Source organism: Molothrus ater, chromosome 4 (genome assembly GCF_012460135.2).
Source record: "Molothrus ater isolate BHLD 08-10-18 breed brown headed cowbird chromosome 4, BPBGC_Mater_1.1, whole genome shotgun sequence".
Classification (NCBI taxonomy): Eukaryota; Metazoa; Chordata; class Aves; order Passeriformes; family Icteridae; genus Molothrus; species Molothrus ater.
Window position 1 is genome coordinate 16,192,518 of NC_050481.2, and position 16,368 is coordinate 16,208,885.

Sequence of the window (16,368 nt, forward strand, 5' to 3'; positions counted from 1 at the left end):
GATCTGCCAATTCTTAGGAATTCTTAGGAATTCTTCTCCCTTTCCCTTCTCATGAAATTACTTCCAGAATAAAAGAAACTGCCAGAGGTGGAACCATATCAATGAAATATGTGGTCTCTGAAGAATATCATATCATGGTAATCAAGAAGTTTTTTCCCAGGTGGAGTCAGCATGGCATGTGACTGATGCCTTCCTTAGAGCTAGCTCCATCTTTATGGTGATATTCCCATGTACATTCTTTAAGAAGGAGCAGCCTTAAAGATTTCACTGCAAAAGCAAGCACTTATGAGTTCAAAGTAATCCCTGTGCTGTATCTACTACTCCTAAAGGATGCATCACAATCCTGTCTGAATCGATTGAAATTAACTGCCCCACTTGCACAGCAGGCTCCTGATGATCTTTATCTAGAGTATTATCCTTCCAAACAGAATTTCACAGAATGCTTTAGGGATGTTTGGAAATGTAGTCACTAATGCTTTAAAAGCTTATGGCTTTTAAAGGTGTAAACACCTTTCAAGTCTGATATACTTCTTCAAGAAGGGCTGTGCTTTTAGATTGTAGTTTTTATTTCTGTGATATTTAACTAACAATCTAAACCAGCAAGATTTAAGCCAAATGCAACCAAGTAGCCCCTTGCTTCCTACCACCATGCAAACACATGATGATAAAATGTTAGGGTTTGGATTGTCTAAAGGTGTCTTGTAAGAAATCACACACAATTCCCACATGCTCTAGCCAAGAAAATAAAAAACGCTTTTTCCAGTGAGAACACACTAATCTTCTAAAAGGATCTGATACCTCATTTTGTATTTTATAAAGATAGCTTTAATATTAAACTAAACATAATTATCTTTGTGGTCAAGTAAATATTACATTATTACCTTATTCTCAGACTATACATCATCCTAAGGCTGGTATACGTATAATTCACACACAAAAAAGCCTTTTAAAAATAAGTGCTCATTTTGAAGTTCCCACTATCCATCTAAAGCAGTGGGATGATACCCACTCTGCAAACATGTACTTCACATTCATGTACATGCACCAAGGACAAACATTCCTGAACAGAACTTTAACTCAGTCATTTGTGAGACAAAGAACTAAATACTGCAGTTGGCTTTTTAAGATGGCCAACAGGAACACAAATCAAAAGGAGCTCTGAGAATCCTCCCCAGTAATGAGAGTTCCAGGATAATTTTAGGCCGGAAAAAACCAAAACAACCTCCTCTACACACTTTAAAAAAACCCCAAACACCCACTTCTTTAACACTGAAAGCATTTACATGCAGGGTCCTTACTGAACAAAACAAAGGCAAACAAAGCAGAAAAATACCAAGAGAAGCAGGCAGCTGCAACTCCCATGCACTACCACAGCTATGCACACAGGATTACTTGCTACAGAATTGGTCATGACTCAGAAGAACATTCCTGCTTCAAAAGATCATTTAGGTCTCTGCACACTGATCCTGTTGCAGGATCACATGCAATGAAAAGAGTCACAAGATACTTTCAGAACCTGTGGGTATCCTCACCACAGCACAGTCCAGAGACACAACCCTCTCTTGCTGTGGGCTGGTGAGAACTCCAGCAAAAGAGCCCTGTCAGTGAAAGAGAGTGCTGGGGGTAAGGAGCATCCTCCTCACCAAAGCTGTGGACTTGGATATACCAGAAGCTATTTCCTGTCTGCACAGAAGCACTGAAGACCCAAGCTCCTTTGCCTGAGCAGACCAGAGATTCTCTCTACTCCCCATCCACTGGGCCTTCCCTAACAAGAAAAGTGAAGTCCATGAGCACTGGCTCATGGGCAGTGGCTAGGGAAGTGCTCATGGCTACAGCTTTGCCACTCAGCCAGCCAAGGGCATGATGAGGCAGGAGATGAGTTGTCCTGCCAGGAAGCCGAGCAGGAGGTGTTCCACTTCCACACTGCTCTTCCACTCTACAGGTCTAACTCAGATCCACACTGACTTCTGCAGTCAGTGAGAGATTTCTACACAGTACCAAAATGAATGTACAGCTGGCCTCAATATTCAGGCTTGAGACTGTAAAATTCTCTTAGAAGTCTTTCATCTGTCCTTTATTACTCTCCCCATTCCCACTTCTGCTTTTTATCAGCCTTGCCAATTCTTCCCACCTGTGCAAAACCCGTCCCTCTCTACGGGACGTTATTTCAACAAGCTCTGCCCTAACTGACTGACAGTGCCAACATGAGCTGGTTAAAAATCAAACACATGATTTTAGGGAGAGTTTAGGGCAAGGAGTGCACAGCCTGGGTATCTTGAGAGGGCAAACTGAAACAAAGCAGCAATAGAGAACTCTGAGACCTGTACTTTCCCAGGCAAAACTGCATGCTGCTTTTAGCACCAGAGCACAGAGGGATCAAGGGCAAGACTTCTCAACACAGAAGTAACTCAAGTGCAAATACCAGTAGTAAAATTGGATTAGGCAATCAGTCCAAGCCAATATTTCTGTTTTTAATAAGGTAAATCTGTCCTCATCCCTTCTTCCTTTTTTGAAGTACTATTACAGACTTTGTAAGTCACACGATCAACTGTTAAGGTATTTTCACTTTTTTAATCCTGGACTTCCTCCACTACCTCAGCACTACTTGGATCAAGAGTCCTAAATGACTGCAGGAAGTCTCCTTCAGCACAAGGCTCATGTATCCAGATTCCCAAAAACAGTACACCTCCAAAACAGAGCAGACTGGAATAATAGTCCCTCTTAAACACGTGGATTTTCAGTTGAATGGCACGCTCAATTCCAAATTCATAAGTCATAATGTGGTTTATTCTTCAGCTTTCCCCCCCCGCCCCCAGCTTTTATAATCAAATGTGTGGAAAAATGAAGGAAAGCAGCACTAGCAAAAATCAATATATAAGGAATAAATATCTAACTAAATGATCAAAAGGAACCTGCATAAGGGAACTTGTATGTCTTTATAATGCAATACTCATTCTACGACCTTCCCCTTTAAAACAAAAAAGTTTGTATTGGTAGTGAAAACTCTGGAGACCTATCCCAACGGCTCGACTGGAGACATTAATTACACCACCTGAGACCACACAGAGCTACTCCAGGCTTCAGTTACCCAGGTGTGCAACAGGACAGAGCAGAGCCTCCCTGTTTGTCAGTGAGGGTGACAGAACAAGCCATTGGCAATTAAGATGCTGCAGCATGTAAGCAACTTCAAAAGGAATACTTTCCCCTTCCCCAGTTCCTTCTCTGTTGCACTAGACTCTCCTCCTTGCTCATCTGAAGAGTGTATGGGTTCTTGATTCCTCATATCGCCCTCGGGTGTTTATCCTCCACTTGATGTTACATTAGTGCAATTATTTATAATTACTGTAAATAATTCAAATGCAATTACAGTAACTGTATCATTCCTGTGTATAATATATAGTGAGGGAATATATACAATAAAAATAGCAATTAATCACCAGGAGTTCACGATTAAATTCCCTTCTGGTGCTAAAATGAAACTCTAGTTTTCCACACACACCTTCAACTGCCAGATGTTACATTTGCTAAACAACCATAGATCTGCTTCCTTCTTCCTTTGGTGTTTCCAGCTATGAATGCATCTACACCCTTTTACACCAGTGTCATTCACAGACCATCTTTCTCTCAGGCTGACAGTAATCTGGTTGATTTTCCTCTGAGAGAGAGCTGTTGTCTAACTAAATCCAGTCTGTCTGCTATTACTTGTGTACCAGCCTGATCATACAGGCAATTAATCCAATATTAAGTCAGCACAAATACTGTTGGTACTATCACACACTGTATCTGTTTTTGCTGGCTTAACTCAACTCAATTTTCTTTAAAGTTCTTCTGCCTGCCCCTTCCTTTAGTTTGCACAAAATAGAACATCTTTTTCAACTCTGTTATAGATTTTGACTTGTGGATGTATGTAGATGCACACATATGGGAGTGGGGGGTGGTTAGGAAGAGGGGCTGGGGGGAGCAGAGAAAGACTGCCCACACGTGCATGAGAACACACACCATCTCTGCCAGATTGGAAGGTCTCAAGAGAGGAAATTATTATACAGGAGTTTAAAAAACATCTCCCACGCCATCTTTGTGCAGAAAACAAAGCAATAGGAAAAAACTCTTTCTCCCCAGACAATGTGGTTAGTTTCTAAAATATGAGTGGGTAGCTGATGGAGGAGTTGGGTTTGCAATCCCTTTGGGGCAGGCTAAAAGCCAAACAGAAGACAACAGAGCCAGATGTGGCCTGTGGCTTCACTGCTAGGAATGGCACCCCCTCTTTTCCTTTCTAAATTGTTGAGAAAAATCCAAGTTTCAGATGGAAATACTCCTAAACAATGTATTCTCTATGAAGGAAGAATTGAACTGGACACAAGGATTGTTGAAAGCACTATATGTAATGGCCAAATTATAAATCCTGCATAAAAACTTGCAGTCTGCTTTGGACTGACAGCTTTCCTATCAAAAAACACCAAACAGCTCAAAAAACCAGGCATCTTGTTCAGAACAGTGGTAGTGAGCTGTGCCAAGCAGTACTTCATATTTCATAAATGCAACATTTTACCTCTTCCCTTCCTAGGCACCTCTGCAAGAAAAAGCAACCATTGCTCTTTCCCACTCAGCTTTATGGGTCAGGGTATTTTTGTGGTACATTTCTCAACCAAGTAGGCAAAAGATCCACCTAGCTACTCCTTTCCTGGATTTTTGTGTATCCCAGGAGAAGCTCAGTGATACAGCTGCTTTTCTGTACAGAGACAGCATTTGGCATCTCTAGATTGGTTTCCTCATTGATCTTTGTGTCTGCTCTTGTTTTAGCTTCAGAGTTCTGAGTTTGTCCTCAGCATTGCTCTGGAAACATTTCCAATAGCACCAGGCTGGAAGCTCCCTATACCTGGAGAAATTATACCTAAATTTAAAAGATCTCCACCAATGCCAACCACCAGTACACTAGATGCAACACAAACACTTATTGGAAGAAAACAGGCATGACTTTTGGAGTGAAAAAGAATAATTTTTTTTTTTTCTTTCAACAAGAAATCTTCATCTGGCTTTCATTTGTTTTTGCTGAACTCTGGAAGTTATTCTCCACCTACTCAGTTCTTTTTTTCTGGAACTGAGGAGCCAGGGGAAATTAAAAGAAAAAAGTTCAAAAAGTATATTTAGCAGATTTACAGATGACAGACTTTCAAGCAAATAGAAAGAAGTTTGTGCTGCAGTTTTTAATAATTTAAGTCTGTGTGTTTGCATTTTTCAAGATAATGTTTAAGCTACTTCAGTTCACACATGGAGGTAATCCTATATACTATAGGATGTGCAGTAATACTATAAACCATTTCTTTATAGAACAAAAGTAGTGTTTTCACCCAGATCAGGAACTAAAACATAATGCACAGCCAACTTCACTGGATCAATAGGAAAAAGGGCACATTTTCATTTATTTGAGTTTTTTGTTGCTATTATGGAGAGTGGTAAATAAACTGTAGAATATTTTTAAAATTAAAATCAGCTGCACTTAGCCTTAGCAATTTCCATTCAGTTTACAACACCTACCATTTTTGTTACACCTGAGAGTGCATACAGTCTAATTAAACAGGGAGTTGACCAATATCGACAATTTTGATCACTATTTCTAAATATTTCCTATTGTGTACAGTTAAGGTGAATCTAAATGATATTTCAAGCCTTCATTCATGGAGCACATATTTTTGGCAGAGAAAAAGGTCAGAATACAACTGTAATATTATATGAATTGGACTTGTGACGGTCTACCACATTGTAAAAGTCAAGTTAAAATCAGGGATCCTCATGGCAGGAAATCCAAAACACCTGTTAGCTGCATCTCTTCAGAAGATGAAATATCTCCAGCAAAGGTCTGTCCTTGGTGGTCATGGATCATCAACTTAAATTGGAACTTTGCAAACAAAGACACAAGGTGCAGAATTTCAGGTATTTGATGGTTGGGAAGGAGGTTTCCAGGCAAGCACAAGTTAGGGAGATTTCAACTGAGCATTAAATAGCCTACACATCTTTTTAAAAGATAAATTGTGGCAAAGAGTAACAGAGTGAATTAATTCTTGCTTTATGCTTGGAAGAGTTGGACAGTTATTTAATCTTTTGTCACACCAAAAGAACTTTATGAAGCCAGTTGAGTAACTTTCACCTATAATTCTTAATCTAAGAACTCTTTTAAGGTCTAAGGTATTTTTAAGTACAAAAATTAAGTAACTCATTGGCTCAGATGACTCATGACAGCTCTTACTGCTTTTATTTCTGCTGGCTCAGTCAGTTCCTAAACACTGTGTTCCCAATATGACTTGACTAAAACCAAACATTCTGTAATATTAATTTACAATAAATTACTTCTGCAGCCAACCCTGCTGTAAAACTCATTCACCAAGATAGCCACAGAAAGTGAGTCACAAAAGAGACAAAAAAAAATTTAACTGGGGAGAATATTAACACAAAGCTGTTTATTAATTTAATAATTATCTTGAAGATAAAGATGGAAATGAATAGCTGAAAATAGCGAAGCTGGTTACATAAGGTGAGCAAAATATTTGATTTAAACATGTGAGGTGAAAAAATTTCAAAACATTTATCCTAAGTCAACAATAAAGTCCTGGCAATTATAATTGTGGATTAACATGGTATGGAAAACTGATCCTAAGAATAATAAAATTCAAATAAAGGAAAAATTGTATCATTTTACAGAGACTGCATGTATCTAAGGCATTAGTTGGCTACTCTCCCATTAGAAGCACATCTCTCTTACTGAACCATCTCTTGTATTCATGAACTTAGCATGACTTAGCAGCACAATTTAAGTTACATTCTCCAAGTAACTTTCCAATACTCTAAAGTTCACAATAAATGCCATACCCCTTATGCTGCTTTTTCTCCATGTGACAGATATTCTATTCAACATGAATTCTAAGATTTTCACAACAACTCAACAGAACTTCACCTCAGTAAGCATTAGGCAAGTCCTCTGTCCTTTCCAGCAAAGATTGCTGCTCACTGTATTTACTTTACTTACAATACACTAGGGAAGTGACTAGGAAAGTTATACACATTCTTATGTGCACCCACCTCACCTCCTCCAATCATCCCCATGCTAAACTTGACCCAAAAAGTGTTCTCAGAGGCAGTTAAACCCAAGAAAAGGGTAAAAGATGACTCACAGAACTTCTAACTCATCAGACAGATGAAGGTTCAAAATTGTCTCTTAGTAGCTTACTGACCTATTAAATGCTTGCCAATTTGCAACTGGACTAAGAGGCATTTATTTCAGCTACAAACAGCAGCAGAACAGCACAGTGACAAATCAGGGAAAAAGGACTTTGTGCCTTCCTGAGTTGTTTTGGGTTTTTAGCTTCTTTTTTAAAAGGTAACATTTTTCTTAAAGCTTCATCTGGCCTTCTACTTGTGGCTCCTCAATTTATAAGATTATGAGATTATATTTAACCAGCACTACATTCTATAGCTCACTTTGTCTGAAATTTACAGCTGTGCTCCAGGGCTGTGCTATCTGTGCTGTTATTGACTGAATTTGCACCAGCAAATCTGCACAGCATTGCAGGAAAAGAAATAACAAGCACTGAATCTCCCTGAATCAAATGCAAGCTGTTGCCCATTAGTATCAGACAACCATTTCACTGGGTCCTCATCAACTTCCAAATACATGACTCAGTGTACTTAACATCAGTGTAAAAACAGAACTGAAAACAGCAAGAACTGGTTTGGTTATTTGAGGGGTTCTGTTTTGTATATTACAATTCCCTGAGGTCTCAGCAAAACAAAGATCAAGCAATGGATCGAAGATCAAAATAAAGAGAAGATGGTGCTACTAGGAAAAGGCATTAAGGGATTAAGGCATACTAGGAAAGCTGACTGATAACAGAAGCAGAATTGGGAAAGGTTTTGGAGAAGCTAAGAAGGTAGTAAAGGTTCCAAAGAAAAGGAGAAAAATTAGTTCCACAAATAAATAATACAGTGATACAGAGAAATTGGAAACGTTTGAGTGGAAGCAGGTCAGGCAACACATAAAACAAATGAATGAGTGATTTCCATCTTTTTAAAATGAAAATAGAGACTCAAATATCAGAAAACATGAAAAATATTTTCTGCTTCAAGGGATGGGGGGAAGACAGAACCATAATACCAAAATATCATAAAGCCTACAGGTAAGTGAAAAGCAGTTGTGCTCATTGAGAGCTCATCCTAAAAAGAATAGAAAAAAATCAAGTATTCAAGAGCATCTCATTAATAACTTGTACCTTTCAGACCAAGCTTGGAATTATGCAGATAATATAATGTTTGCACTGGAAGAGTGAAGCACAAACATTTATTCTCTGGGCTGCCACACATTTTCTGTAACACACTACACATGCAAGCACTTTCCATGAGCTTCACAGGAACAGGTGTTAAGGGATGAGGACTATTCAGCCAACTTTGTAGTCTGGAGGTTGTCAGGTTCTCTCATTCCACAAATATTATTTGAGTAAAGATTCTATTAAATTAGAACCCTTCAGATAGTATGAAGGTCCCTAAAAAGAGAACTTTTCTTTCAGAAAGTAATTTTGACTGAGGTTGCTTAAAACTCTCTGTTAAACTTACTGGTTGATAGCAGCTGAGCCAAGTGGCCTCAGTCTCCAAGAATAAGAGGAAAAAACGACATTTTTTTCAAGTTAGAGAATATGGTAAAAAAAACAGCAATTGGATCATCTAGTCTACTTCCTCTGAGTTAAAGACAGAGTCCTCAGAGGAAGTTTCAGACATTACATCTTATTCACCCTGATGCTGACCCAGAAAGCCACGAAGATATTGGCTGGAGCTAATAGTGCGATCTCCAAAATTTAGTAGAACCTAAAACAAAAGGGTTTTTGTTAAGAGTAATGAAGAGACTGGGGACAAGCATTACTTCAGGAGAAAGAAAAATCTGCTAAAAGGTTTAAACAAAGCTGTGGGTAGGAAAACAAATGTACAGAGAAACAAAACTCCTCAAACCACAAACATTTAAAAAGAGTTAAAGATTTTCTACGAAAATGAATAACAAAACAGCAAAAGACTGGTCAGCTGTATTAGAGAACAGAAAGCTAGAAACAACAAAGAAGAGAATAATCAGAGTTTGCTAATGCAGTGAGAACAGACTTTAAAGACAACCCTGCCATGTCCCAAAACTTTACAAATATTTTGCTCATTCCCAAAACACGGTTAACTATGGTTACAGAATAAAAAGCAGAATAGGGGATGGAAAGAGGGTATAGAAATGAAAAACTTGAGGTAGTAAGGCATTTTGCTTAAATAAAGTTCTTGAAAAACATACGGAATAGGGTAGTACAGGCAAAAGAACAAAGGTGTGTAAAGAAACAGTGATGTTTATTGGACAACACTGGAGACTGGGAAGCATAGGGTTAAAGAATTAACAAATTAACAACCAGGAAAATAAGGCTCTGGGGTTCAAACCTTAAAATTAGTGGGAACCAAGGAAAGAATTTATTTTAAGAAAGCTCTTAAGAAATTCAGAAAAGGCAGACATGACACAGTTTATGAATCCAGTGAACTAGATTGATCCAGTCCCAAAAGATCTCCCTATTGCTACAGAAGTATTCTGGAAAAAAAAAAAAAGGAGAAAAAGAGAAGAACCAGTAAGAAAACAAGAAAACAAAGCCCCTGAGAAAGCTGTCAGAACAGTGAATTTGTGCCAGAAAATAAGAAACAGCTTGTACCAGAAACTGTTCCTAAACACACAGTGCTGTAAGGGAAGGGCTGACAACCACTGCCATAAGTGTTTCATATGAAACAGTAGCATAATCTAGCCTCATCTTAAAAAAAATTATATATATATATCTCAATAAATGAAGACCACCAATCCCTTGCCAGACTTGTGTCTAATTTCCGCAGTTCATATTGTCCCTGACAACTTCATGGGTTATTTCAGTTCCTGCTTTTCGCTGCATTGCTGCTTGACACAAAGCCAAAGAACAGAGGAGCAACTTGAGCACATCAGCAACATATCTTTGTTGCAATGACTTAGACTGGTCCAAGCTGATGCCTTATAAAATGTTCCTGCTCAGCTCCACAATTCTTCCAGAAAAATTAGAGACTAGCCTTTTGGAAGAATACATCCTCTTGTCTGAAAAGCCAAGCACAGAGCTGATGCTGCCAGTGACCTTAAACAACATCTGTGATCTTAAACAACAAAAAGTCATGGCAAACATCAGCATTCAACCTACATCACTTTAACCTTTTTCCTCCAATAGCAACCATCTGTCTCCTCCCTGGTCTCCCAGCTTCCTCTGTCCTTACTTCCCTGAAGTAAAGTACAATCCTACCTGGCATACATATCTACCTCACACTATCAAAGCATAGCAGAACTGTTATAGAATATATACCACTTCTCTTCAGGAAAAAAAAAAAGGCAGCAAAAGAGCTTTGTGTGCAGGGAAAAGAGTCCAGGGCTCCTTGGGATGCAGGAAGAGATGTCTTGTGCAATTAGAGCTGTGATGAGGGAGCAGAGTCCACAGGAAAGAGGGACCAAGGGAAAGCTGCTTCCTGTTCCTCTAGCTGACCAACCTCCTTTCAGGTCAGCTGACAATCTCCTTTCTCCAGAAGCAAAACATTTGGCTGAGAACCTTTAAAACCTGTTCCCACCATAAGGACTGAATTCAAAAACAAATATTTTCTTGAAAACATCACCAACTTTTAGCTAGATACTGAACCACCAGAATTCTGTGAATGTAAGTCCTCCTCTATTTGATTTCTTTGTTTGCAAAATCTCCCCAAACCTGGTCTTCCCCAGGGCTGCAATGAAGCACTTACCTGTGGGAAGCCCTTTTCCCCTCAGCCTCTCCCGAATAGCCTGGCTCCTGTCTGGCTGCAATTTTCTATCTCCATTACAAGACAGCTGATCCATCTGCAAAAAAAGGCAGTAACAAAGTCAAAAGGTAGGAAGAGCTCATATTAGTATAAAACAAGCATTGTTTTTATGTAAATGCACAATATTAGTCAGTGTCAAAGAGTTAAGTGCAGAATGGGAGTTCAAACTTTTTAATAAAGAACTGATTCATCAGTGAGAATGTCGCCTTGAATTATCCATATTTAAACAGTGTGACCTTTATTTAATGACACATTTGGTCTACCTTTTTTCCACTAAGAATAAATTAAGTTCACAACTTAAACACATTCCACCCCTACAGCATACTGAAGGGACAGAAGCACTCAAAAACCATCTTCCATGATTACAACATGACTAGAACTTGCCTAGTTCTACCCAGGAGTTATCTGCATAACAGGAAGAACTGTCTTGTACCCTCACAGGACTGACTGCACATGCCAAATCACATGCACCCATTTGTGAGCAGCCTCTTCAGCTCCTCAGGCACATTCCTTTCACGTGTCATTCCTTTTACTCCCACTAACTTTTCACTTAACCTTATTTTTTTTAAATCACTACTTCCCTAGGAAAAAAACCCTTTCACATGTACAATCATTCAAAGAAGAGTTTATTTGCTACAATAAAACATTCTCAGCGAGATCTTTCCATATAGTGGGAGTGTAACCTGGACAGCAGGAGGGAAAGAGAAATCAAGCAGACTTCACAGTTACAATACAACTCAGTTAACATGAAACAGACTGAATCAGCCTGGGGCTATATTGCCCTTCACAAACCATATTAACATGGCAAATGAAAACATTCAAATGGGACCTCTCAGCTGTGCTTCAAATGACCAGTTAGAGATAAGACCCCTGGAGCCTCTCATGAGGCCCATCAAGATTAGAGCATGCCAACCTTGGAATAATAAGTTGCACTCTGCCTCTGAAAAAACAAAATTTATACATTTTTCTTGTTAACTTACAAAATTCCAACACACATACAGAGCACTGAACATTAACACCAGCAGGGCTGGCTGGCTAAGGTGCACAAAAACCTAGCAGCACAGCTATGCTGTCATTGCTCTGTTAACTCTTGGTTCTATTCAGCTAGTTTTATTTCTTGTCTTCTTGTAAAGCCAATGCAGTGACACATTCAGAATTAAAAAGGTCACTGGCAGAGGAAATGAGCAAAGCTTCAGCACTGGATAACTGCTAGTCCCACTCCTTCATTAACAGCATGGACAGGAGACTGGGAGCACACTTGCTGGATTCAGCTCTGCACTGGATTTCAGAACAAGTACTTGGGAGCACCGTTACTGTCTTGGGCAGGCTGGTTGAGATCCGTCTGCCACACTAACCCCAGACTCCCTGGAAGCCTGCTGACAAAAACAAGAGGAGGGAAAGCAGAAAACTTGCTACCCTGAAATGGCCATCAACAGCTTGGAGAATAATGACTTAGAGTGGCTGTTTCTATAGATTGTGGTCTGATATAAAATTTGGATCTTTATTTTAACAGCACCACTGCTGAAGGCCCTGTAGCCTTTTACTTCACTGAACCACAGACTTGGCAACTACACAAGACTTCAGACACTACAGTGAGGAGCACTGGACTGACAGACATACCTCACAGGCTAGACAATGCTTTGTGGAGCTCAGGCTCAGCACTATTTCTGGAGGCCTGGCATAATCAGCTGCTGTCAAATATTAGACAAATGCAGGGGACTCTTGCTTTCTGCATTTCCAAACCAGATACATAAAGCAACTATCTAACAATCAGATCATACCTTTCCATTAGGGAAAAAAAAATTAAAAAAGGAAGCATCAGCAAATTAATCATTTTTCATGAATTTCAGTTCTGTCTCTCTAAACAGAAATTTTTAATTTACATGGACCTGCTGCAAAGAATCCAGAGAAAGGACACTAAGCTGATTAGAGGGATGGAGCACCTCTCCTACAAGGAAAGGCTGAGAGAATTGGGGTTGTTCAGGCTGGAGAAGAAAAGGCTTGGGGTGACCTAATTGTGACCTTCCAGTACCTGAGGGACCCTACAAGAAAGACAGAAAAGAACTATTTACAAGGGCATGTAGTGACAAGGCAAAAGAAAATGGCTTCGAACTGAGAGTAGATTTAGATTAGCTCTTAGGAAGAAGTTCTTTACTGTGAGGGTGGTGAGGCACTGGCACAGGCTGCCCAGAGAGGTTGTGGATGCCCTTTCCCTGGAAGTGTTCAAGGCCAGGCTGGATAGAGCTCTGAGCAATCTGGTCTTGCAAAAGGTATCCCTGACCGTGGCAGGGAGGTTGCATCTAGCTTTAAGGTCTCTTTTAACCCAAACCATTCTATGATTCTATGACAATTTATGGTCTTCCTTGATTTACTTAAAATTACTTAACTATTCTGAAGTTATGCTGTAATGGTTTAGGTGAAGAGAGAAGTTGCCCATCAGGAATAGTAACTTTGCAAGATGAGCTCATGTGATTTCTTTCACTTCTAAAAACAGTTTGGTCATTATTAGACAATAAAATCCTTCACAATTCTCATATTCAAGAGCTGAGCAGAAGTGCAAGAGAATTGGTACACTGCCTAAAGAGTCCTTCTTTCTGTTAATAAACAACTCTCCAAAAGCCAGGCATAACTTCAAGTTAAAGTAAACTCACAGCAATCATTTCTGAAGCATTTCAAGTAGCAACAAGTCTAAGCCTTGCCCTACAGTTCATCACCTTGTTGTCCTGTTTCTCCCTACTTTTTTTTTTTCAATGAAGACAGTTCACGAAATGACCTCCTGAGAAACTCATGAATGCATGTTCCAGGAGGAACTGTCAAGTGCACAAACTGCTACATGGGGACAGAAGCTGTTCTCTCCTTTCATCACTCACCCTTGTCAAAATTGCAACATACCAAAACAAAAGGAAGAAAGACAGCAGAGTGACTCTGAATTAGCACTTTTGCTCTCTTCCTGCTCACCTCTATTGTTTCCTCAGATGCTGACACAGACTTACCCCAGACAGGCTTCCCAGAACCAGCCTGACCAACTGCTTCACATAGGAGAAAGAAGGGGCACAGTTACTGTTCCGTATGTGGGCACTGCAGGCATCCAGAACCGTCCGTACAGACACACGGGCGTAAATGACATCCTCACACATGCCCAGGAGGATGCTGTTCAGGTGGTCTCCAAGCTTGATGGGCTAGTGGCAAACCAGAACAGGGGAGACAGGAGAATCAGTTTTAACAGTGACTTGGGGAACACTCAGAAACAAAAGACACTCAACAACGCACATTAACTATTCATGAGACTTGTTGCCTACATTATCTGAGTGCCAGTTTGAAAGTAACCATCTAGGAGGTGAAAAAATTGGGGCTGTAGAACAGGAGAGACGCATTCAGCCTCTGGATTCAACCCTGACTCTACAATGACCTGGCCTAACCAAGCTGCCTGATCTGCAAGGTCAGGACACCAAAGACTTTCTCAAACATTTAATGAATAAGTGAAAATAAAGCAAAAGGGAAAAGGTTCAGAGGAAGCTTTAATCCTTAATTTTGACCATTCTGCCACTCACAAATATAAAATTCAAACCCCATGACAATAATTTTGTACAATCCTCTGTGCTCATTTTCTGCAGTTCCTCACCTCACCAATATTTTGCAGCAGATGTGTTAGCAAATCCCAAATTCCAGTGATATCACCAAACAGTATCAACAAAAAAGGAAGGAATAAAATAACCAAGCCACTGGTTAACAAAGCAGAGCTTCATAACTGCAGGACAACACCCATACAGAGTAAAAAAAAAATAAATCCAGATGTCTTTCTGTTGTCCCTGTTGTTCTGTGAACGCAGCACACTGAATGTGGAATATCCCTCCCCAGGCTATGCAGCAGTCCCTGATAACACTTGTTCTCAGGTGCCACAGGCACTTGGGAACTGAGCTTTCTGATCTGCAGCTCTCCCAAAGTGGGTGGTTACCCACAAAGTACAAACACTGTCAGGCTTTTTGCATCACAGAGTGCTTCAAACAATTGCAATCTTTCAATCTTCCCTGTGTGAGCACTCTTAAGGTGAACCATTAAAAAGGCATTCTGGACCACCCCGATTTAATTAATGTAGGCTTTTCCCATCTATCTGTTTATCACTTCTAACTAATAATAAAAATCATGTATGTGAATAAGATATGAATCTCCTGTTTAGCCACACTCCCAGCAGAGAAGCAGCTCATTAACCAACACAGGCAGAGAAATACAGAAAACATTAAAAAAAGGGGGAAATCTGCACATGCAAATTAACACACAAAGTAATGCCATACACAAGACTGTCCTTTTGCCAACACTAACTCCAGAGGACACAGGACCCATATGACAACGTCCCAAAGGCAAATTCCTTCCAGGCATACCCTCACCACATTGTCTTTGGGGAAATAATCTTTTATTAGCAGGTAGAGCATGCCTTCCCTCTACATTACTGAGAAACTGCTGCCACACTCTTGACACCAAAGAAAGAAACAAAGAAAACAGGGACTAAAATTTATGCCTACATTCCTCTCAACACCTACCTTCTTTAAGTCACCTACTTTAAGGCACTCTCCTACTACTGTTGAATACTGCTCCTTTCATCTCCTACAAGACAGGAGAGCAAAGAGAAAAGCCCTGGTACCTAAGAAAACTCTAGGGATTTTGGGACAGGGACAGTAGGCATTATGAACAGGTACCCCTAAATAGTCAGAGCTTCAAAGTTTTTTACCTCATTAGCTGCATTCAGGCAGCTACTTCCAAATAAGTACAACTGAGATCCCAACTACAACTCTGTTAAAGAAAATATTAGGAACTAAACACCTAAAATGCTGAAGTCTTTAAAAATTTTCTTCCTCAGTCTTATATACAATATCAACTAGTAGGAACAAACCTACATCCAAACCACAAATTGCTTCACCCACAGCTGCAAGTCCATCATTAAATGCTTTTCCAGAAGCATTTCACCTTATTTTCAGTATTCTAGATATTCACTTCTTAAAGTTTAATTGGGGGCAGGGAAGGAGCACTAAGATAATGAATCACATTTATCTTCAGTCAGTTTTGGCAGGACAGTCTAAGAGTTCTGCTGGGTGTGTAAAATAACCACATTGAGCAATAACACTCAGCTCTAAGCAGTCTGCAACTGTGTCTGCATTGACTGACAAATCCATAGCAAGAGTCTACTCCCTGTTCCACACAATTCATACCCTTTCTTGGCCATTGTGAAAAGTAAGTATCTATATGCGCCAAATCCAGACTCACAGAATCTACAGCAGTGTGGAGTACCAGTTTATTATGTGTAAAGCAACATTGTTACTTCAATATTTATTTTTATATAAGCCTAAACCAAAACAAATTATTTTCTCCTTTGTCAGCAGCTTAAACCACTGTCTTTCAGCCTGTGGCATTACAGGATAGACCAGCCCAGATGTATCTTCATGGAAACTAACACAAACGTGCTATCAGCACCTTCTCTCTGCAAGACAACACCAGACTTCACAAGAAAAA

General features: G+C 39.7%; 1 protein-coding gene across 1 annotated transcript in view; it reads right to left on the reverse strand.

Annotated features, from left to right (window-relative positions):
• The window catches only part of PTPN13 (protein tyrosine phosphatase non-receptor type 13), a 112,598-nt gene that overhangs the window by 59,272 nt on the left and 36,958 nt on the right, over positions 1 to 16,368 (reverse strand). Inside the window, exons 5-6 of the mRNA XM_036382389.1 lie at positions 13,857 to 14,042; positions 10,807 to 10,900 (exon numbers count right to left, since the gene is read on the reverse strand). Coding sequence (XP_036238282.1) covers positions 10,807 to 10,900; positions 13,857 to 14,042 — 280 coding nt within the window. The remainder of the gene's footprint in view (positions 1 to 10,806; positions 10,901 to 13,856; positions 14,043 to 16,368) is intronic.